The sequence below is a fragment of the Mobula birostris genome, chromosome 7, assembly GCF_030028105.1.
Source record: "Mobula birostris isolate sMobBir1 chromosome 7, sMobBir1.hap1, whole genome shotgun sequence".
Lineage (NCBI taxonomy): Eukaryota > Metazoa > Chordata > Chondrichthyes > Myliobatiformes > Myliobatidae > Mobula > Mobula birostris.
The window spans coordinates 145,565,691-145,588,610 of NC_092376.1; the positions used below are offsets into that span (position 1 = coordinate 145,565,691).

The window sequence follows — 22,920 nt, forward strand, 5'->3', positions numbered from 1 at the left end:
TGATTGCATGGGCTTCCTCTGACACCCCAAAATAATGCAACTAAAATTAATTGGCCACCAGTGTGAGTTGTAAATCTACCCAGCTGTAACATGGCCTTCCAGATTATGGCTTAATTCCACTGCAAATTACAGATTAACATTTACACAAAAACAAAATACATACAACTTGTCATGCTTTCGAGTACATACCTGGACTTTCCACTCGCTTATAATGATAGGGATTGATGCAGACCTCCTTTTGTTTTGATCCAAATGGAAATTCACATATATCTAATGGCTTCAACTCATGGTGACTTTGAAGATCTGGCCAGCGCCATACACGGCAATAAATAACATGCGGCAACCCTTTCCTGTGAGATACCTGAAGACGCCCATCTAAAGATCGTGGGATGGTGACACACTTGCTGGGCTGACCAGGACTGCTTAATGCCTTTTCCAAATCTTCCATGGCTCCCTTTTTCTTCTTCAACTTTTTTACCAGAGCATCAACTGCTTTCTCTGCCCACTTCTCCTCTTCATCCCCTTGCTTCCAGCCCAAAAGACGTTTTACAGCTGGGCTGGTAAATGAGAATAGACTTGCCATCGTCATTGTGAAGAAATTAAATGGTATCAAATCACACTAGCTTCCAGGGCAAAGTCAGCAGCTGCAAACAGTAAAAAACCTATTAAAAATAGCCACCGTTTTAGCAGAGGAAATTTCAACCTATGCAAAAGTGAATAAGCAAATATTCCTTCTTCAGTCTCGATAATTGTCTTTTCACTATTCTTACAAAATTGAAATCTGGATGTCAGAGTCTTGGCTTCCTGCTTCCTCAGACAACGGCATCTGGGAGGAAAAGAAAAATATGTAAGGATCTATGAAATAAAGATGAACTCCACTTTAAAACCACAGAACACTTTTAGCCACCATTTGCAAAGAAATTCTGCAAAATTCTGGCAAACTAGTAAATGCAGTGTCAAACTAAGGGGACAGTCAGTCAGGACTAAAATGAGAGAAAAATTTTGGTGAAATGAGAAAAACATACAAGGAAAGCAATTCTACTCCTCGCTTACAAACAAGTGCCAAAATATTTTACTGCGAATTTCCTGACGAGACTATCTGGAATATTCTGTACCGGTCTGATAACCCTATACAAGGAATATTGTGATGGAGAACATGCAAGACCAAATTCCTTGTATTGTGTTGTGGGGGGGGGGGGGAGGGGCAGGGAAGAGATGCTGTTACATATAATTAAACAACCTAGGCTGATATTCTCTAGCACAGCAGTCTCCAACCACCGGGCTGCAAAGCACGTGCTACCGGGCCGCGAGGAAACAATATGATTTGGCAATATGAGTCAGCTGCTCCTTTCCTCATTCCGTCACATACTGTTGAGTTTGAACGCACGCGAGGTCATTACCCGCGCGTCATCCATGTCAGCGCAGGAAGGAGATCAACTCCTCGTGCTTGCAAATGACAGCAGGCTGAAAAGTATGTTTGATATAACATCTCTGCCGGCATTCCGGATCAAAGTCAAGACTAAGTATCCTGAGCCAGCCACAAAAGCACTGAAAACGTTGCTTCCATTTTCAACATCATATCGCTGCGAAGCAGGCTTTCCTGCAATGAATGCAACGAAAACTAAATTGCGGAATAGACTGGACATAAGGAACCTCCTTCGAGTATCGCTGTCTCCCATCACCCCTCGATGGGACCGTCTTGTTGCAGGGAAACAAGCCCAGGGCTCCCACTTATTCAGCGATATTGGTGTGTTGCAATGATTTTATATGTTCATACGGGGAAAATATGTGCTGTGTGTTTAATATCCAAACATTACTTAAAATGTTATGATGCTATTGACTTACGTGACTTATATAACCATATAACAATTACAGCACGGAAACAGGCCATCTCGGCCCTTCTAGTCCTTGCCGAACGTTACTCTCACCTAATCCCACCAACCTGCACTCAGCCCACAACCCTCCATTCCCTTCCTGTCTATATACCTATCCAATTTTTCTTCAAATGATAATATCGAACTTGCTTCTGCCACTTCTACTGAAAGTTCGTTCAACACTTACTTCAAGCTCCCGTCCTCCTCTGATAATTGACTTATCATTATATTCATGCGAGGAAAATATGCGCTGTGTTTAATATTAAATTCGTTAGATAAACCCTTTTAGAAACCAAATTGAGCTACTTATCACCTATATTCCAGTAGTGATTAACACCCCACCCCCGAACAGAATCGCCAAAAGCTATTTGCAGGGGGGGAAAAAAAAATCGGCAGGTACCACACATGCGCACTGGTGCCCGCGCAAGGCTTCACAGTCATTGTAGTCTTTTCCGGGTAACCACAACGTACTCGACTGCTACTCTTGTCCGTTTGCAACCTCACCACCCCCCCCCCCCAACCCGGGTCGGTCAGTCCGCAAGAATATTGTCAATATTAAACCGGTCCGCAGTGCAAAAAAGGTAGGGGACCCCTGCTCTAGCATTTAGAAGAATGAGAGGTGATTTCATTGGAACTTTTAAGTGCTTGACGGTAGATCTCAAATTAAGTGGTTGATCATTCTGGACCTAGATCTTAATCCAGAGAATTCACTATCCAAGGGGGATGTGCTGGCTCAATTACCAAAAATATTTCATACCGCAACCAGATTTTGGGTAAGGATATCAAATGAATATTTGGAGAAATGGAGACAAGACATTAGATGCTAGAATCTGGAGAAACAAATAATGTTGGAGAAATTCTGCAGATCAGGCAGCATCCGAGGGAACTGGACAGTCAATGCTTCCTGTCAAAGATCCTTCATCTGGACTGAATGTGGTTAATACAGGAAAGTGGCACTGACAGACAAGGTTAACATTAACCTTAATGAATGGTGGAGGAAGCACGAGGAGCCTAAAGACCTACTCACATTTCTCCCGTTACTTCAGAAAAGCAGATGGCCATGAGAAACCCAACACATTGTATAGCCTCATGTTCAAAATGCAAACAGCTTTTAAGTTTGAGTTTATCCAAATTTAAATGGTAGAAAACATCGCTTAGGTAAATACTATGTGGAGATTTGTGGCAAACATGAATATAGGTAAACATACAGTATCTTTAATACATCTTGTGGAAATGTTTGTATGATGCTGAATTTCAACAAAAATAAAAGGAAAAAAAGAACACATCACTTTCCCTTTTTAATCTCAAACTATGAACCTGCATAAACTATTCCAAGACAGAAAAAAACAACCATTCTCTACAGCAGATTTCCCAAAGGACTTTGAAATTCCAATCTTAGGTAAAAGCAAAAACAGTATCTGGACCATTACTAGAATTCAAAGCAAAGCCCTTACAAATGTAGAGCAATTCAAGTGTCTGAAAGTCATTGGTTGTGTTATAATGCATTTTATCGCAGTGCTGTAAGACTACAACTACCAAGATTAACTTCTAGCTTATGCTATAAGCATGCACTTGTGACTTTCATTAAAGTAGTTTACAATAAAAATAAACTTGATCAGTGCACGGATTATGGTTGGCAAGTTGTGGACTTGCTATACCTGAGGCATGGTGACACTTATGCACTGCCCAGCACACTCCTCACTGATTTGAATTCACACGAACACATTTCACCGTATGTTTCAATATACATGTGAGAAATAAAACTAATCTTATAACTTCATCACCTCCTAATTCCATAATGCTCACAAAAACATTTGGTTTAGAGAGGGATATGATTGAAACTCATTTCTCACAATCACTTTTGCAGTACAACATTCATACTTATGTTCAAATACAATTAAAAGCGGAAAGCGGCCAGAGCGTGAGTGGGCCAGTGAAGGAGTGGAGCTTTGAGGCTTTGACTCGAGAGATTCTGGCAGTTTTGGCAGTTGGTCTGTGCAATCAAGATTTGAATAGATCAGCAGTAAGCCGTTAATTAGACAATCAAGATTTGAATAGCTCAGACTCAGCAGAAAGCAGCTGATTGGGCAGTCGAGGTCAGGTGACCAAACATTTTGAAAAGCTCAAATAGATAAATAGAGGGGTAGCTCAAGCGAAGCGGCCAGAGCGTGAGTGGGCCAGTGAAGGAGTGGAGCTTTGACTCGAGAGGCTTCGATGAGAAGAGGCGAAGGGCAAGCTAGCTCGCAGTTAGTTTTTACAATGCCTCCCGAGACGGTGATGTGCCTCTCATGTGAGATGTGGCAGACTTGAGGGAACGCCCCTCTCCCGCAGAGTCACATCTGCCAGAAGTGCATACGGCTGGGCGATCTGGAAGACTGTGTAAGGAATCTGGAGCAGCAGCTGGATGACCTTCGACTCATAATGGAGAATGAGGCAGTCATAGATGAGAGCTACAGGAAGGTAGTAAAACCTAGGCTGTCGGAAGCAGGTCGTTGGGTGACAGTCAGAGGGGGGAAAGCGAAGGTGAGCAGACAGGTAGTGCAGAGCACCCCTGTAGCCATTCCCATGAATAATAAGTTTACCATCCTGGATACTGTCGGCGGGGACGACTGACCAGGTGTGAGCCACGGTGGCAAGGCCTCCGACACTGAGTCTGACCCTGTGGTGCAGAAGGGTGGGATGGAGAAGAGGAGAGCTGTCGTCATTGGAGACTCTATGGTCAGGGGAGCAGACAGGAGATTTTGTGGACGTGAGAAGGACACCCACATGATTTGTTGCCTCCTGGGTGCCAGGGTCCGGGATGTCTCTGACCGGGTGCACGACATCCTGGTACGAGAGGGAAAGCAACCAGAAGTCGTGATACATGTTGGGACCAACGACATAGGCAGGAAGAGGGATGAGATCCTGAAGTGTGAGTTTCAGGAATTAGGCAGAAGGCTGAAGAACAGGACTTCAAGGGTGACGTTCTCAGGATTGCTGCCAGTGTTACGTGACAGAGATGGTAAGAATTGGAGGAGATGGCAGTTGAATGCGTGGCTGAGGAGTTGGCGCAGGGAGCAGGGTTTTAGATTTTTAGATCATTGGGATCTCTTCCAGGGAAGGTGGGACCTGTACAGATTGGATGGATTGCACCTGAACTCAAGGGGGAGCAATATCCTTGCAGGTAGGTTTGCTAGCATGGTTCAGGAGGGTTTAAACTAATTTGCGAGGGGGATGGGACCCAGAGCGATAGAGCAGTGAAAGAAGTGCATGAAGTAAAGCTAGCTCTAACATACAGAGAGGCTTTGAGGAAAGAGAAGCAGAATAAACGGTGTAAAGACAGTAAGGCAGAAAGGCTGCAATGTGTGTACCTCAATGCAAGAAGCATCAGGAACAAAGGTGATGAACTGAGAGCTTGGATACATACATGGAATTATGATGTAGTGGCCATTACAGAGACTTGGCTGGCACCAGGGCAGGAATGGATTCTCAATATTCATGGATTTCAGTGCTTTAAAAGGGATAGAGAGGGCAGAAAAAGAGGGGGGGGTGGCATTACTGGTCAGGGATACTATTACAGCTACAGAAAGGGTGGGTAATGTAGCAGGATCCTCTTTTGAGTCAATATGGGTAGAAGTCAGGAACAGGAAGGGAGCAGTTACTCTGCTGGGGGTATTGTATAGGCCCCCTGGTAGCAGCAGAGATACAGAGGAGCAGATTGGGAGGCAGATTTTGGAAAGGTGCAAAAATAACAGGGTTGTTATCATGGGTGACTTTAACTTCCCTAGTATTGATTGGCACCTGATTAGTTCCAAGGGTTTAGATGGGGCAGAATTTGTTAAGTGTGTCCAGGATGGATTCCTGTCACAGTATGTGGACAGGCCGACCAGGGGGAATGCCATACTAGATCTAGTACTAGGTAATGAACCGGGTCAGGTCACAGATCTCTCAGTGGGTGAGCATCTGGGGGACAGTGACCACCGCTCCCTGGCCTTTATAATTATCATGGAAAAGGATAGAATCAAAGATGACAGGAAGATTTTTAATTGGGGAAAGGCAAATTATGAGGCTATAAGGCTAGAACTTGCGGGTGTGAATTGGGATGATGTTTTTGCAGGGAAATGTACTATGGACCTGTGGTCAATGTTTAGAGATCTCTTGCGGGATGTAAGGGATAAATTTGTCCCGGTGAGGAAGATAAAGAATGGTAGGGTGAAGGAACGATGGGTGACAAGTGAGGTGGAAAATCTAGTCAGGAGGAAGAAGGCAGCATACATGAGGTTTAGGAAGCAAGGATCAGATGGGTCTATTGAGGAATATAGGGAAGCAAGAAAGGAGCTTAAGAAGGGGCTGAGGAGAGCAAGAAGGGGGCATGAGAAGGCCTTGGCGAGTAGGGTAAAGGAAAACCCAAGGCATTCTTCAATTATGTGAAGAAAAAAAGGATGACAGGAGTGAAGGTAGGACCGATTAGAGATAAAGGTGGGAAGATGTGCCTGGAGGCTGTGGAAGTGAGCGAGGTCCTCAATGAATACTTCTCTTCGGTATTCACCAATGAGAGGGAACTTGATGATGGTGAGGACAATATGAGTGAGGTTGATGTTCTGGAGCATGCTGATATTGGAGGGGTTGGAGTTGTTAAAATACATTAGGACAGATGAGTCCCCGGGGCCTGACGGAATATTTCCCAGGCTGCTCCACGAGGTGAGAGAAGAGATTGCTGAACCTCTGGCTAGGATCTTTATGTCCTCGTTGTCCATGGGAATGGTACCGGAGGATTGGAGGGAGGCAAATGTTGTTCCCTTGTTCAAAAAAGGTAGTAGGGATAGTCTGGGTAATTATAGACCAGTGAGCCTTACGTCTGTGGTGGGAAAGCTGTTGGAAAAGATTCTTAGAGATAGGATCTACAGGCATTTAGAGAATCATGGTCTGATCGGGGGCAGTCAGCATGGCTTTGTGAAGGGCAGATCATGTCTAACAAGCCTGATAGAGTTCTTTGAGGAGGTGACCAGGCATATAGATGGGGGTAGTGCAGTGGATGTGATCTATATGGATTTTAGTAAGGCATTTGACAAGGTTCCACGCGGTAGGCTTATTCAGAAAGTTAGAAGGCATGGGATCCAGGGAAGTTTGGCCAGGTGGATTCAGGATTGGCTTGCCTGCAGAAGGCAGAGGGTGGTGGTGGAGGGAGTACATTCAGATTGGAGGATTGTGACTAGTGGTGTCCCACAAGGATCTGTTCTGGGACCTCTACTTTTCGTGATTTTTATTAACGACCTGGATATGGGGGTAGAAGGATGGGTTGGCAAGTTTGCAGACGACACAAAGGTTGGTGGTGTTGTAGATAGCGTAGAGGATTGTCAAAGATTGCAGAGAGACATTGATAAGATGCAGAAGTGGGCTGAGAAGTGGCAGATGGAGTTCAACACGGAGAAGTGTGAGTTGGTACATTTTGGAAGGACAAACTCCAAGGCAGAGTACAAAGTAAATGGCAGGATACTTGGTAGTGTGGAGGAGCAGAGGGATCTGGGAGTACATGTCCACAGATCCCTGAAAGTTGCCTCACAGGTGGATAGAGTAGTTAAGAAAGCTTATGGGGTGTCAGCTTTCATAAGTCAAGAGATAGAGTTTTAGAGTCGCAATGTAATGATGCAGCTCTATAAAACTCTAGTTAGGCCACACTTGGGGTATTGTGTCCAGTTCTGGTCACCTCACTATAGGAAGGATGTGGAAGCATTGGAAAGGGTACAGAGGAGATTTACCAGGATGCTGCCTGGTTTAGAAAGTATGCATTATGATCAGAGATTAAGGGAGCTAGGGCTTTACTCTTTGGAGAGGAGGAAGATGAGAGGAGACATGATAGAGGAGTACAAGATAATAAGAGGAATAGATAGAGTGGATAGCCAGCGCCTCTTCCCCAGGGCACCACTGCTCAATACAAGAGGACATGGCTTTAAGGTAAGGGGTGGGAAGTTCAAGGGGGATATTAGAGGAAGGTTTTTTACTCAAAGAGTGGTTGGTGCGTGGAATGCACTGCCTGAGTCAGTGGTGGAGGCAGATACACTAGTGAAGTTTAAGAGACTACTGGACAGGTATATGGAGGAATCTAAGGTGGGGGCTTATATGGGAGGCAGGGTTTGAGGGTCGGCACAACATTGTGGGCCGAAGGGCCTGTACTGTGCTGTACTGTTCTATGTTCTAAACAGACTAATAGCAACTGAATGCTACAAAATGAGCCTGATAAGTTATTAATTTTTTAATAAAAGTAAGAAAATCAAGTTAATTGGAAAGCTCTAAAATTAAATGAAACCAATTTGTTATTTGCTTAGTAATAGGATCCAAAACACAAGTTAAGGAACTTTACAATGGATGTACTTTTCCCAACAGATTGTAAAAAATAACACACCAGAATACACCCAGGCACCAATATTTTAAAGTGACAGGAGTCTCTATAGTGATAATAGATGCAATATACAGTGCTACTGTGCTGATAAGCAATGGGGAGATCTGATCCAAATCCCTTATGAATGACTGCATAAGCAAGTAAGAACAATTAAAACTGGCAGAAGGTACACAAGGAACTTGGCCAGAGGATGTGTATTATAAAGATGTTTCCTATGGGTTACAGCATTGACAGAGATTGTTTCGATTCTACAAATTAGTCATGAATTTACATCCTTGTTTTTTTCTCCAAAACAAGTGAACTTTGAAAACATGTGATAATATTCTCACATCAGTTGTGCAACCTATCAAGTACAAGTTTATTGTTAATTTTCAGAATTTCACTCTTACAAACTGCAGCTTGAGGTCAGTGCTATTGAAATCACACAATGTTCAATATAGGAAAATATTAAGAAACATGAGAATCCTATTTCAAAACAGATATTAGAAAGTCACTCAAAGCTGAAAATATCATCAGGAATGGCCTTCAAGCTTAAAAATGTCACACTGATCAACCCAAGAATTGTTTGAATATGTTAACAGAGATTTTTAAAAAAGATAATTCATAATATGCTGGATTCTGGTTAATTGGGCCATTGGTTAATCAGGGCATCCACTTTATTTGGGACAACTGTAAGTACAAAAACTAATCAACAAAATAGCCAATATTCCCTTCATTTAAATCCTTAAGAGTGATCAGTTTTTAAATAGCACCAGTTGCATGTTTGTGATCAAAAAGCAATGATTTTTGTCACTGATCGTTGGTGAGAAATAAGCAGCAAGACAATTCAGAAACAAGAGAAAATCTGCAGAAGATGGAAATCCAAGCAACAGACACAAAGTGCTAGAGGAACTCAGCAGGACAGGTAGTATAGTCCATGTTTCGGGCCAAAACCCTTCAGCAGGACTGGAGGAAAAAAAGCTGATTTGAAAGGTGGGGGACAATTCAGAACTGTTTTGTTTACCTCTGTTTCAAGCATTCTGGCTTCAAGATGCCAAAAATGGTCAGAAGTGAAAATGAAACAATTTCACTACTACATTGTTAGGAAATACAAAAAAAAATTGAAGGTATTGAGGATCATCTTGAATGTTACATTTGGTCCCCACCAGAGACTCGACTCTCACCTATTGCTCCAACTAGCTGTTTGGAAACGACAGCAGCTGCATCCCAGTATGCCATTCAACAGGAAGGCTAAACCAGGTGAGGGTAGCCAGTGGGTACCCTACCCCAGTGAGACAGGGACACGCCTTTCCTAGCACGCAAAGTCAGCTCAGGTGGACTGGGCAGATGAGATTTATATGCCAGATCCAAAGGTCAAGAAGGTGAATCTGTAATGCTATGTGGAAAGTGAAGAGCATGATGAGATAGCGAAGTCATGGTCATCCACTGTAAACAGGGAAGACCCCAGTTGTGGCATCTACTCATACCACTGGACCTGAACTTTCGAGGTTGGGAAAGTGAAACTGCCCTTGTGCAGCTTTCCCACTTTAACACTGTCCTGCATAGGTTTCCTGTCACTGTTGGATACAATGGGCAACCACCAGTAGTACTGGTAGTGTTCTAATTTGTTCTGCATTTCATTTAACTACATAATTTGTTACTCAGTTAAATTGTAGTTTGTATTTTTTTAATATACTTTTTTTAAACTATTTCCATGAATTTTTTTGCTAATTGGGGCAGTGCTTAATTGGGTCAAAAATTTATTGGTTAACTGCAATCCACTATATTTTGGATTCTCAAAAGTCTTTAATAACGTGGAACAACTGCAAAACAGTAAGGTTAAAGATGTTACCCAGGATGTCAAACAAAAAGTGAGCTGATGATGTAAAGGGGTGGAACATAGTAAACATGTACCAGAGTCCCAAAGTACTGTCAGTGCCCTCACCTTCACACATTTTTCCAGATTCACAAAACCCACTACACATCCCACCAAACTGGCTTTCCTGACATTGGAACTTACTCTGACCAGTGAGTGTGTTGCTGCTGTCATATCCTGAAGCTGCAACACCAGACCTTCATTAACAGCTTGCCAGCTACCAGAAACTTAAATCTTCTTTAATAGAGATTTAATTACATTATTTAAGACTAATTTAATTTTTAAAGGAACAAAGCTGAAAATCGTACAGTAGCATAGCAGCTAATACGACACTACTACAGCTTGGGCATTCCAGAGTTGGGTGTTCAATTCCAATGCCATTCTGTAAGGAGTCTCTGTATCCTCCCTGTGAAATATGTAGGTTTTCTCTGGGTCCTCTGTTTCCTCTTACGATCCAAAGATGTATCATGGTCATTGTAAATTGCCTGAGATTAGGTTGGGGTTAATCAGGGGTTGCTGGAACAGCATGGCTTGAAGGACCAGAAGGGCCTACTTTGCACTATATCACTAAATAAATAAAAAAAACTTAGCTGTACCCACCACTATATTGATTGTTGTGCACATTTCAACTCACTCTGGCATAAAAATGAAGATGGATGTGAATGCATTCAAACATTTTCATCAAGTTACTGATCCACTTTTGGATATCAAGTACAGTGATTGAAGAGTCACCTGCACCAATATCTAAGCAGCAGTCAAATGTGTTTGCATCAAAGACACTAAAAGGCACTAACAGTTAAAAGGGAAGCATGAGGAAATCTGCAGATGCTGGAATTTCAAGCAACACACATAAAAATTGCGGGTGAACGCAGCAATTTTTATGTGTGTTGCTAACAATTAAAAGGCAACAGTTTCCTGCATTACTATTATTGGTCAACATGATTAACTTATAGTCTTCTAATAATGTGTCCAAATGGGGTACTAAACCAGAAGGGCGTACAGGAAGTTGGTGGACAAGGAGGAAGGAGAAGTGCGTATAATTGAATATATACTGAATGGCAGTGCAGGCTCGAAGGGCCTACTCCTGCACCTATTTTCTATGTTTCTATAAATAACTAAACATAATAGTTATTCAGCTCCTGAAGTTAATGAAAGGATACAAGGCCGACCAGAAAATTCACCAGCTGTTTCAAAAAGGTTCTGCTAAGTGAAGAATATTACTGGAGCCAAGCCAAATATGTACATGCAGAAAGAGTAAATCTATGTACTAAACAACACATTCATATAAATTTAGCATTTGTTCCAGTTCTGCATTAATACTAAACCTGCTACTGTAATCCAGAAAGATTTCAAATTAGTAATCTTGCACAAGAGGATATTTCAAACAGCCTACAAAAATGAGTTGACAGAATAATGTTGCATGCTGAGAGATTTGGGATACTACAAATACTCACAACCTGATGTTATAGATATGTTTAAGTAAGAATTTTTTTAAACTATGATTTAGAAAATAATTAATTCTGTGGACTAAAATGTATTACAAATACAGCTTCCTTTACAATGGGATTAATTTGACAAAGCATAACCAAATCAGGAACAGGAAATGAAATTACAAATGCAAGGAGAGAACAGCAAAAAGGATTTTAAAGCAAACGCAGATGCTTGAGAGTAGAAACAGATTGACAGAACACCCACAAATTGATAAGATTCATTTTAGAAAGTTCTGTCAAAAACCAGTCCACCTGAAACTGGATTTCTTGAGTTACTGGTAAAACGTGCACACTACGGCACTTTCCCAGCCGCTGGGGTTAGGCTGGCTGGCCTGTGGTTTCCTTTCTTTTGCCTTCCTTCCTTGGGGAGTGGACGTTTGTAATCTTCCAGTCCTCCTCCGAGACCATGCCAGAATCAAGTGAAGATCATGACTGGTGCACCCGTTGTCTCTTCAGCAACCTCTCTCAGGACTCTGGGATGTAGTCCACCTGATCTAGGTGACTTGTCCACCTTTAAGACATTTGAGTTGGAGGGAGTACCTTATGAGAAAGGGTTGACCGAGCTTGGCCTTTTCTCCTTGGAGCGACGGAAGATGAGAGGTGACCTGATAGAGGTGTATAAGATGATGACAGGCATTGATTGTGTGGATAGCCAGAGGCTTTTCTTCCAGGGCTGAGATGACTAACATGAGGGGACATAGTTTTAAGGTGCTTGGAAAGAGGTATCGAGGAGACGTCAGGGTAAGTTTTTCCACACAGAGTAGTGGGTGCCTGGAATGCACTGCCGTCAGCGGTGGTGGAAGCAGATGCAAAAGGGTCTTTTAAGAGAGTCTTAGATAGGTACATGGAGCTTAGAGAAATAAAGGGCTATGCGCTAGGGAAATTCTAGGCAGCTTCTAGAGTAGGTTACATGGTCGACACAGCATTGTGGGCCAAAGGGCCTGTAATGTGCTGTAGACTTCTATGTTCTAATGGTACATTCCGAAAACCTATTAATTAGACATCTTTGCTCAGGAGGGCCAAATATACAGTAAAATCTCATCAATCCAGAACCCAAATATAGCTTTATTAAACTAAGATGACAAAAGAATCTCATTATGATAAGAAACATTTTGCCACAAATTCCAATGAGGCTATATACACAACTCGAAAACAGTAGGGATTATTAGGCAATTCCACTTTTAATCAAACCAAGAGGGCTAAGATTGTATTGAAGCACCCTAGTATCTTTTCTCCACTCAGTGCCTTCCTCTGGCAAAAATTACCTTTTACCACCAGCCTCCGGGTCCAACATATAATTCTCTGTAACTTCCGCCACCTCCAATGGGATCCCACCACTAAGCACATCTTTCCCTCCTCCCCCCCCCCCCCCCCGCTTTCCGGAGGGATCGCTCCCTACGCAACTCCCTTGTCCATTCGTCCCCCCCAACCCTCCCCACCGATCTCCCTCCTGGCACTTTTCCTTGTACGCGGAACAAGTACTACACGTGCCCTTACACTTCCTCTCTCACTACCATTCAGGGCCCCAGACAGTCCTTCCAGGTGAGGCGACACTTCACCTGTGAGTCAGCTGGGGTGATATACTGCATCCGGTACTCCCGATGTGGCCTTCTATATATTGGTGAGACCCAATGCAGACTGGGAGATCATCTCGCTGAACACCTACACTCTGTCCGCCAGAGAAAGCAGGATCTCCCAGTGGCCACACATTTTAATTCCACGTCCCATTCTCATTCTGATATGTCTATCCACGGCTTCCTCTACTGTAAAGATGAAGCCACACTCAGGTTGGAAGAACAACACCTTATATTCCGTCTGGATAGCCTCCAACCTGATGGCATGAACATTGACTTCTCTAACTTCCGCTAATGCCCCACCCCCTCGTACCCCATCCGTTATTTATTTATATACACACATTCTTTTTCTCTCTCTCCCTTTTCTCCGTCTGTCCCCCTCACTATACCCCTTGCCCATCCTCTGGTTTTTCCCCCTTCCCACTTTTCCTTCTCCCTGGGCCTCCTGTCCCATGATCCTCTCATATCCCTTTTGCCAATCAACTGTCCAGCTCTTGGCTCCATCCCTCCCCCTCCTGTCTTCTCCTATCATTTTGGATCTCCCCCTCCCCCTCCAACTTTCAAATCTCTTACTAACTCTTCCTTCAGTTAGTCCTGATGAAGGGTCTCGGCCCGAAACATCGACTGTACCTCTTCCTAGAGATGCTGCCTGGCCTGCTGTGTTCCAGCAGCATTTTGTGTGTGTTACCTTTTTATAACATCTGGAAGCAGCATTATTTTTCTCAAGTTCTGTTTCCTCTGCACTTTAAACAGACTACACAAATTGTCAGAACACTTAACAGGTCAGACAATACCAGTACAAATTTCAGGTCAAAAACCATTCCATCATATGTTGACTGGCCTATCGAGCATTTCTGACATTTGGTTTTTATCTCAAGATTTTAAGCATCTACTTTGTTCAGAAGTTTTCATTTTGTTGGTAAATTTACTGTTTGCTGAGAACAGAAACAAAAAAAAACTTGCCTTAACACATTGGCCAACAGCATTGATAAGAAAGATGGATGGGGGTGAAATAAAGGGGGGGTATATAGGAAGTTTGTTAAAACAAAGAGAGATTTTGAACATTTATAACCACAGTTAAAAAGATAAAAGACAATGGATCTAGTTTCAATCACTGAAGAGGTTGCCTTCCGAGTATCCTTATTGATCTTCATCTGAACACAAGTAATACTCAAGTTGCTTACTCTAGCTCAGTAAAACATTGAGAAGTCCACAGACAAGTGGATATAAAACTTTAAACCTTATGCATGACTATATGTATAAAAATTATAAAATACAAGGAAAAATTCATCCCAATTTTATGAAAACCAAAAAGGTAGTAATCGTACGACTAAATCAGCAAACTAAAATGTAGTGCATTTTCAATATGGAAATTAATATCTGCTACCTCAAGCAACATGGATTGCCTACAATATTGCTGTTCTTTCATTTAACATCCATTCATCTGTTAATAAATATTTAAATAAAGTTACTGATTGCTATTAACACAAACATCAATACAATAATCAAACAGAAAATTAAGAGGCGAATATACCTGCCACATAATCTATGGGTGGGAAAGGAGGTGATATTATATGATATAAGACTACAATGTTCCACAGAATTATTCCTCCTCCTAGATTTCATATGATTAGGAACCTGTTACATTCCCTGTACAAGGTTCCTAATTACACATAGTGCCAATGGTTTATATGCCCACGCCAGATTCCCAAAACAGGCACCACTCTAATCTGTCACATCAAGAGATTACCAGGTAGTCAATTAAGTTCTTAAACAACGGTTCCCAACCTGAGGTCTATGGACCCCTTGCTTAATGGTACTGGTCCATGGCATAAAAAAGGTTGAGAATCTGTGTTCTCAAAGCTTCCTTTAAAAAGTGCAACTCCCCTGCCCACAAGCAGCATTACAGATGAGCATCCAGGGTAGCGCTGGGAGTTAGTTCACTCCAGGAGTACAGAGCAGCCCAATATGGAAGGCACAAATACATCATCTCTTAAAATGATTACCCCTCAAGCACATTCTTCGCCACCTGTGACACAATCTGCTAAACCCTTTATCATTTTACAGCCACCTCAAAAATACTGGACTAGGGAAGAAATTATTGTCTTAATGGATGATTAGAATTCACAGCCCTAAGAACAAACAAGTTATCTGTTCATACTACAAATAGAAAAATGTTCTTTATGCATTCAGTTTCAAATTTCATTCAATGCACTTGGGCAACTTAAAATTTTGATAATCATTTGCCAAAAAGCATGTGCTACTTAAAATTAACAGGCAAGTAATAAGTAAAAATACATTTTAACATTATCAAATAATATATCAAAATATTCTACTTGGAAGTAGCAAGATCACTGGCTTAAAATTTATTCAAGGCATGATACTGGCATTACATTTAAGCTGCCATATTGTCTAGACCAGCTATTTTGAAGAGAACAACTGAAGTCAATGTTGATGTATCAGTTTCATTCTGGTAAATTACTTCTGAATGCATCCAAGTGCAATAAATATTTGAAAAGATGCTCAAGCAGTAAAATGGCACAAGACATTTCTATGAAATTTGGCAGCAACTCCACTGGTAAGATACAAAGATTTTTTTTATGCAATAGAGTACTTTAAAATGTGTTATTAGTTCCTTCCTGATTCACCCTTTTACAAAAACACAAGTTGAACAGCTCTGCCCCTCTGCCATGTCACATGAATTATTCAGACATCTTATGACAATACGATCAGACTTCCTGAATCATACTAACGGGAAACAAAGTTTTATTTTCCAACAGTCAAGTCCCTTGCTACAAAATCAATATACAATTTCCATAGGTCAGAAAATGTCATATTTTTGCTTTTACTTGACCTCCAGGGAGATTATATTCAGAGAATGTGTGCATTATTTATAAAGGTTAACTTGTGCCTCCATTTGGGCCTTTTAGTATGTGCTAAATGTGCATCTAAAGATCTCTACTTCACCATTTTTGTTATGGTCTACTGGAAGGAAAGACAAATTTATCAGTATTTGTTATTCTGTTTACTTTAGTTAAAATTAAGCTGGCACACAAAAAAAAATCAATGCTGCAACAATTACCTTTAAAATTATGCTAACTGTGCCTTACTAGTTTGAATTACCTGATTCCTGCTTATGAAGAGCTAATTTCTGCCGCCTCCTCATAATTGCACTAAACTGCGGAGGATGCACTTCACTCCTGCTGATTGCATAAATGGTCTAACAGATTTAACAATGCCGTTTCCCAGACCAAAGCATTGTATTTTTGGCACAAAAAGAGTAAAGAGCAACATGCAAATACTGCAGTGCATTAACTGTTATGCCAAATCTAAATAATGCAAAACAAAGTTTAAAGACATCAAAAAAGTCACACATGGAAAAGAGCACATGACAGGAGGAAGAGGTAAAAGTGTCATAAACCCACAATTTTCTTTCATGTTAAGAGTAACAGGAGGAATCAAAGTAGGTTTACCTATATCTGTTACTATAAAAGTTAATTCTTTTGAACTGTGCTGTAAAACAGAAAACTCAAATCTAATACAGGTGTCCCCCGCTTTTCGAACGTTCGCTTTACGAAACTTCACTGTTACGAAAGACCTACATTAGTACCCTGTTTTCGCTTTCAGAAGGTGTTTTCACTGTTACGAAAAAAAATCCAGCGCGCGATAAAAAACCAGCATGTGAAAAAATCAGCACGCCCCGAGCAGCCGATCTTCCCCAGATTTGGAACTGCTTTGCTTTAACACATGCCTGTGAGCAGCCGTTTGCAAGATGAGTTCTATGGTATTGGAAAAGCTTGAAAGAGCTCGTAAGGGTGTTCCACTTACGGTAAAACTAGACATAATTAAGTGTTTTGATCGTGGTGAATGAAGTAAGGACAAGCAACAGACATCAAAATTGCTGGTGAACGCAGCAGGCCAAGCAGCATCTGTAGAAAGAGGTGCAGTCGACATTTCAGGCCGAGACCCTTTGTCAGGACAATGTGAGTTTGGCTTGTGGAAGATGAGGAACATGATGTTGAAGAGGTTTTGGCATCCCATCACCAAGAACTGACAGATGAAGAGCTGGTGCAATTGGAAGAAAAAAGAATAACAATCGAAACCAAATGGGTAATGATAAAGTACGACTTTAATTTTGAAAGGGTACGTCGGTTTAGGAGATATTTGCAGGATGGCTTGAGTCCTTACTAAAGAACTGTGTGATAGAAAAATGCGCGAGGCTCTGCAGTCAAGCAAGCCTTCCACATCAGCCACAGCAGACGACGAACCTCGACCTTCGACATCGAGGTGGGCAGAGATAGAAGAAGATGAGCTGCCTGCTCTGATGGAAACAGATGACAAGATGACACACCAGTGTCCCACCACCCCAACCCCCAGGCCACGGACAGATACCAATTTGTGGAGAATGCAAAGGTAGCCGGGAGGCACACAGCACATCTTTAAGAAAAAAGCAGAAATAAACACGCTAATTAATTAGGTGCCACCGACATGTAATTGTCGGCCCAGATCAGAGACAACGCAATCGGAAATCGGCACTGATCTGGGCCGACAATTACGGGCGGCACCTAATTAATTAGCATGTTTGTTTCGGCTTTTTTCTTAAAGATGTGCTGTATACCTCCCAGCTACCGCTGGACCCCTGCATGCTTCACGGATTGGTATCGGTTGGTGGCCCGAAGGGTGGGGGCCACCGTGCCACCCAGCCTGCGACGACTCAGTCTAACACACCATCATCAGTGTGCTCGGCGCTTCCGGTAAGTGATACTACACCGTACATACATTATTTCTACTTTATATAGGCTGTGTATTTTTAGGTGTTATTTGGTATGATTTGGCAGCTTCATAGCTTAAAGGTTACTGGAGAGAGTGTTTCTGCCAACAGCGCTTGTGTGAGATTTTCTGCCGACGACGCTTGCGTGAGATTTTCACTACAGAGAACAGTTCAGTAATGATTGTGGAAAAGTATTTCTACTTTATATAGGCTGTGTATTTATATCATTCCTGCTTTTACTATATGTTACTGTTATTTTAGGATGTGTGTGTTATTTGGCATGATTTGGTAGGTTATTTTTGGGTCTGCGAACGCTCACAAAATTTTCCCATATAAATAAATGGTAGTTGCTTCTTCGCTTTACGACATTTCGGCTTACGAACCGTTTCATAGGAACGCTCTACCTTCGGATGGTGGGGGAAGCCTGCACTGCATAATGATCAGTTACCAAAAGAATCTGTACCAAATTCTACTGCAAAGTATGAATGTACCTTTAGATACTTTGGACTGAATCCATCAAGTCATGTAAGTAGTGCACACAAGATTAAAGTTAATTTAAGTAAAAGGCCACGATGTATGCCAGTGTTTAAAATTTAGCAGAAACACACTTAGTGTTTTTCAGAAAACAAAATCACGAATATTTGGATCATTACACTGCTAGAAATTCATATTTTGAGTATTTTAAAAACTTAAATTCAATAATGTATATACAAGGTACATAGAAACAACCCAATATCTAAACTATCAGGAAAATTCTATGAAATGTCTCCTATCTCCTAAACACCTGAAGGAATAACAATTCGGAGGCTGAAAATCTGAAATTATCCCAAAACATGCTGGGAATGCTAAGCAGGTCACAAGGCATCTTTGGAAAATGAGAATTAGCATTTCACCTTGATGACCTGAGTTTTTTTTTCCAAATTAATTTAAATCTAACAATATGCATTAATAAGTGCAGCTGGAAAAAAAACACAGATGCTTTAGCTCGGTGCAGACAATGGATGGATGCCTGAATGACTGAACACACAACCCATAGATGAGCTTTTTCTGCAGAACTCCAGTCCAGTTAGACTGAAGTTGACATTGATTTTAGTTATTTTGGTTGGATTACTGTCGGGTGGCATTTCAGCAACTGAGTATTATCAAAGGAAGGCTCTAGGTTTGCTTACATTGAACTGTATGAAGATAACATTCAGGAAGGCCTTGGAAGAGTAAAAGTGGAGGAAATGTACAATGCTAAATAGTAAGTCAAAACCAGGTTAGTGATTTAAATGGCAAAAAAAACAGCATGGCAGGAAGAATATGTGAATGTGACTGTACACATACAATTAACATGGTCTAAATAAGAAAAAATGTTGTAGTAGTAATGAAAAAAGGCTTTTAACTAAATGAAAGGATTTTACCTAATGAGACATAATTAAATGGCACAAGCAGAGACCATAAGACACAAGAGCAGAATTAGGCCATTCAGTCCATCGAGTCTGCTCTGCCACCCAATCATGGCTGATCCTGGATCCCACTCAACCCCATTCACCTGCCTTCTCGCCATATCCTTTGATGCCCTGACTGATCAGGCAAATATCAACTTCCAACTTAAATAAACCCACGACCTTGGCCTTTACCACAACCTGTGGCAGGGCATTCCAGATTCACTACTTTCTGGCTAAAAACAAACTCCTCATCTCTGTTCTAAAAGGTCTAAATTTTGAGGCTATGCTCTCTAGTTCTACATACCCCTACCACAGGAAACATCCTCTCCACATCCACCCTATCTAGTCCTTTCAACATTTGGTAGGTTTCAATGAGATCCCCCGCACTAAATTCCAGTGAATATAGGCCCGAAGCTGCAAAAATGCTCCTTATATGTTAACCCCTTCATTCCCGTAAACCACCTCTGGACTTTCTCCAATGACAACACATCCCGAGATATGGGGCCCAAATCTGTTGACAATACTTCAAGTGTGGCCTGACTAGTGTCTTATAAAGCCTCAGCATCATCTCCTTGCTTTTATATTCTATTCCCCTTGAAATAAATGCCAACATTGTATTTGCATACTTTATCACAGACTCAACCTGCAAATTAACTTTCTGGGAGTCTTGCACAAGGACTCCCAAGTCCCTTTGTACCTCTGATGGAACCTTCTCCCCATTTAAATAGTCCGCACTATCGTTTCTTTTACCAAAATGCATTATCATACATTTCCCAACACTGTATTCCATCTGCCACATTTTTGCCCATTCTTCCAATCCTCACTACAGGAAGGATGTAGAAACTATAGAAAGTGTGTAGAGGAGAGTTACAAGGATGTTGCCTGGATTGGTGAGCATGTCTTACGAGACATGTTGCCTGGATTGGTGAGCATGTCTTACGAGTTGAGTGCACTTGGCATTTTCTCCTTGGAGCAACAGAGGATGAGAAGTGACCTGACAGAGGTGTACAAGATGATGAGAGGCATTAATCATATGGAAGTCAGAGGCTTTTTCCCAGGGCTGAAATGGCTAACATGAGAGAGCACAGTTTTAAGGTGCTTGGAAGTAGGTACAGAAGGGAGTCAGGGGTAAGTAGTAGTTGTTGTTGTGTTTTTTTTAAAAAAAGAGTGGTGAGTGCGTGGAATAGGCTCCCAGCGACAGAGGTGGAGGCGGACACGATAGGATCTTTTAAGAGACTCTTGCATCCGTACTTGGAGCTTAGAAAAATAGAGGGCTATGGGTAACCCTAGGTAATTTCTGAAGTACATGTTCGGCACAGCATTGTCAGCCAAAGGGCCTGTATTGCACTGTAGGTTTTCCATGTTTCTATATCTAAGTTCTGCTGCAATTGCATTGCTTCCTCAGCACTACCTACCCCTCCACCTATCTTCATATCATCCGCAAACTTTGCCACAAAGCTATCAATTCCATTATCCAAATCATTGGCAATGTGAAAAGTCGTGGCCCCAATACTGACCCCTGAGAAACACCACTAGCAGTAACTGGCAGCCAACCACAAAAGGCCCCCTTTATTCCTACTCGCTGCGTCCTGCATGTCAGCCATTCCTCTATCCATGCCAGTATCTTTCCTGTAATGGCATAGGATTTTAACTTGTTAAGCAGCCTCATGTGTGGCACCTTATGAAATGCTTTCTGAAAATCCAAGTAAATGACATCCACTGCCTCCCCTCTCCTTTGTCCGCCCTGCTTGCTACTTCCTCGAAGAACTCTCTTAACAGATTTGTCAGGCAAGATTTCCCTTTACATAAACCATACTGACTTACTTGGTTGAGACTTGCCACTCCAGAGACATTGCTACAGAACAAATTGCACATCCATCTGATTCACCTCATGTTGCATGAATAAAAGAGCTGAGCAAATTGTATGCAGCAACATGCCCAACAACATGTGTTTAGAACTAACCGTACCTCAAGCCAAGCTTTAACACTGATATTTAGCAGACAATATAAGCAGCCTGAACAGATCCTACCCGAGGCCAAATCCACTGCAGCTAATTACTAGTCTACTCACAATCAGCCAAACAATAGATGTCATTGACAATGATATAAAATAGAATTTAATTACCATAAAACACAGAAGCAGAATTTGGCCATTGAGTTTGCTCAACCATTCAATCATGGCTGATTTACTTTTCCCCTCAACCCCATTCGTCTCCTTTCTTCCCATAACCTTTGATGCTCTTACTAATTTAAGTACCTATCAACCTTCACTTTAAATAGACCCAATGACTTGGCCTCCATAGTCATCTAGGGCAACGTATTCCACAGATCCACCACACACAAATTCCTCATTTCTTCTAAAGGGACACTCATCTATTATTCCGAAGCTGTGTCCTCTCGTTCTAGATTCTCCCAGTTTGAAATATCCATTGCATGTCCACTCTATCTAGCCTTTTCATCAACATCTGGTTGGGTTCAATTAAATTCTCCCATCATTCTTCTTAACTCCAGCAAGTACATGCCCAGAGACAAACACTCCTCATACATTAACCCTTTCATTCTCATACAACGTCCTCCGGAACCCCTTCAATACCAGCGTATCCTTCCTTCAATATGGGCCTCCATATGTGGTCTGACTTATAAAGCCTTGATTTTATATTCTAGTTCTCTCAAAATAAATACTAACATTGCACTTGCTTTCTTTACTACTAACTCAACCTGCAAGATAACTTTTAGGGAATCCTGCACAAAGATTTCCAAGTCCTTTTGCACTTCCAATTTCTGAATTCACTCTATTTAGGAAATTATCTACGCCTTTATACTTCTACTAAAGTGCATGACCATATAATTCCCTACACTGGATTTTATCTGCACTTATCTGCCCATTCTTCTAATCTGTCCAAGTCCTTATGCAAACTTCCTGGTTCCTCAACACCACCTGTCTTTCCATCTATCTTTACATCATTAACAAGCTTGGCTACAAAGTCATCAATTCCGTCACCTAGGCCATTAATAAATGACGAATAATAGCAAACTCAACACTGTTCCCTACAGAAATCACTAGTCACCAGCAGCCAATCAGAAAAGGACCACTTTATTCCCACTCTTTGCCTATTGCAAGTTAGCCAATCTTCTACCCATGCTAATATCTTTCCTGTAATACAACCTCTTATCCTGGTCCACAACTTCATGCACAGCATCTTGTCAAAGGCCCACCTATGCGCTTATCGAGACAGATTTGTTGCAGGAAAGCAGTATCCATCATTAGGAATCCCCACCACCCAGGTCATGCTCTCTTCTCGCTGCTGCCACCAGGAATGTGGTACAGCTGGCCCAAGATTCACCCCACCAGGTCCACGAACAGTTATAACCCCTCAACCATCAGGCTCTTGAAATAAAGGGGATAGCTTCACTTGATGAATCATTTAAATGTTCCCACAAACTATGGACTCATTTTCATGTTCCCAATATTTATTAATTATCATTTCTATCTTTTCATATTTCCAGTTTGTTGTCTTTTGCACACTGATTTTATGCCCAGTTGGTG

General features: G+C 41.7%; 1 protein-coding gene across 5 annotated transcripts in view; it reads right to left on the reverse strand.

Moving 5' to 3' along the window:
• smad5 (SMAD family member 5) overlaps window positions 1-22,920 on the reverse strand; it is a 49,825-nt gene that overhangs the window by 16,001 nt on the left and 10,904 nt on the right. For all 5 annotated transcript variants that reach the window (XM_072263868.1, XM_072263867.1, XM_072263864.1 and 2 more), the window contains one exon: window positions 190-826. In XM_072263868.1, coding sequence (XP_072119969.1) covers window positions 190-589 — 400 coding nt within the window. In that variant the 5' untranslated portion in view covers window positions 590-826. The remainder of the gene's footprint in view (window positions 1-189; window positions 827-22,920) is intronic.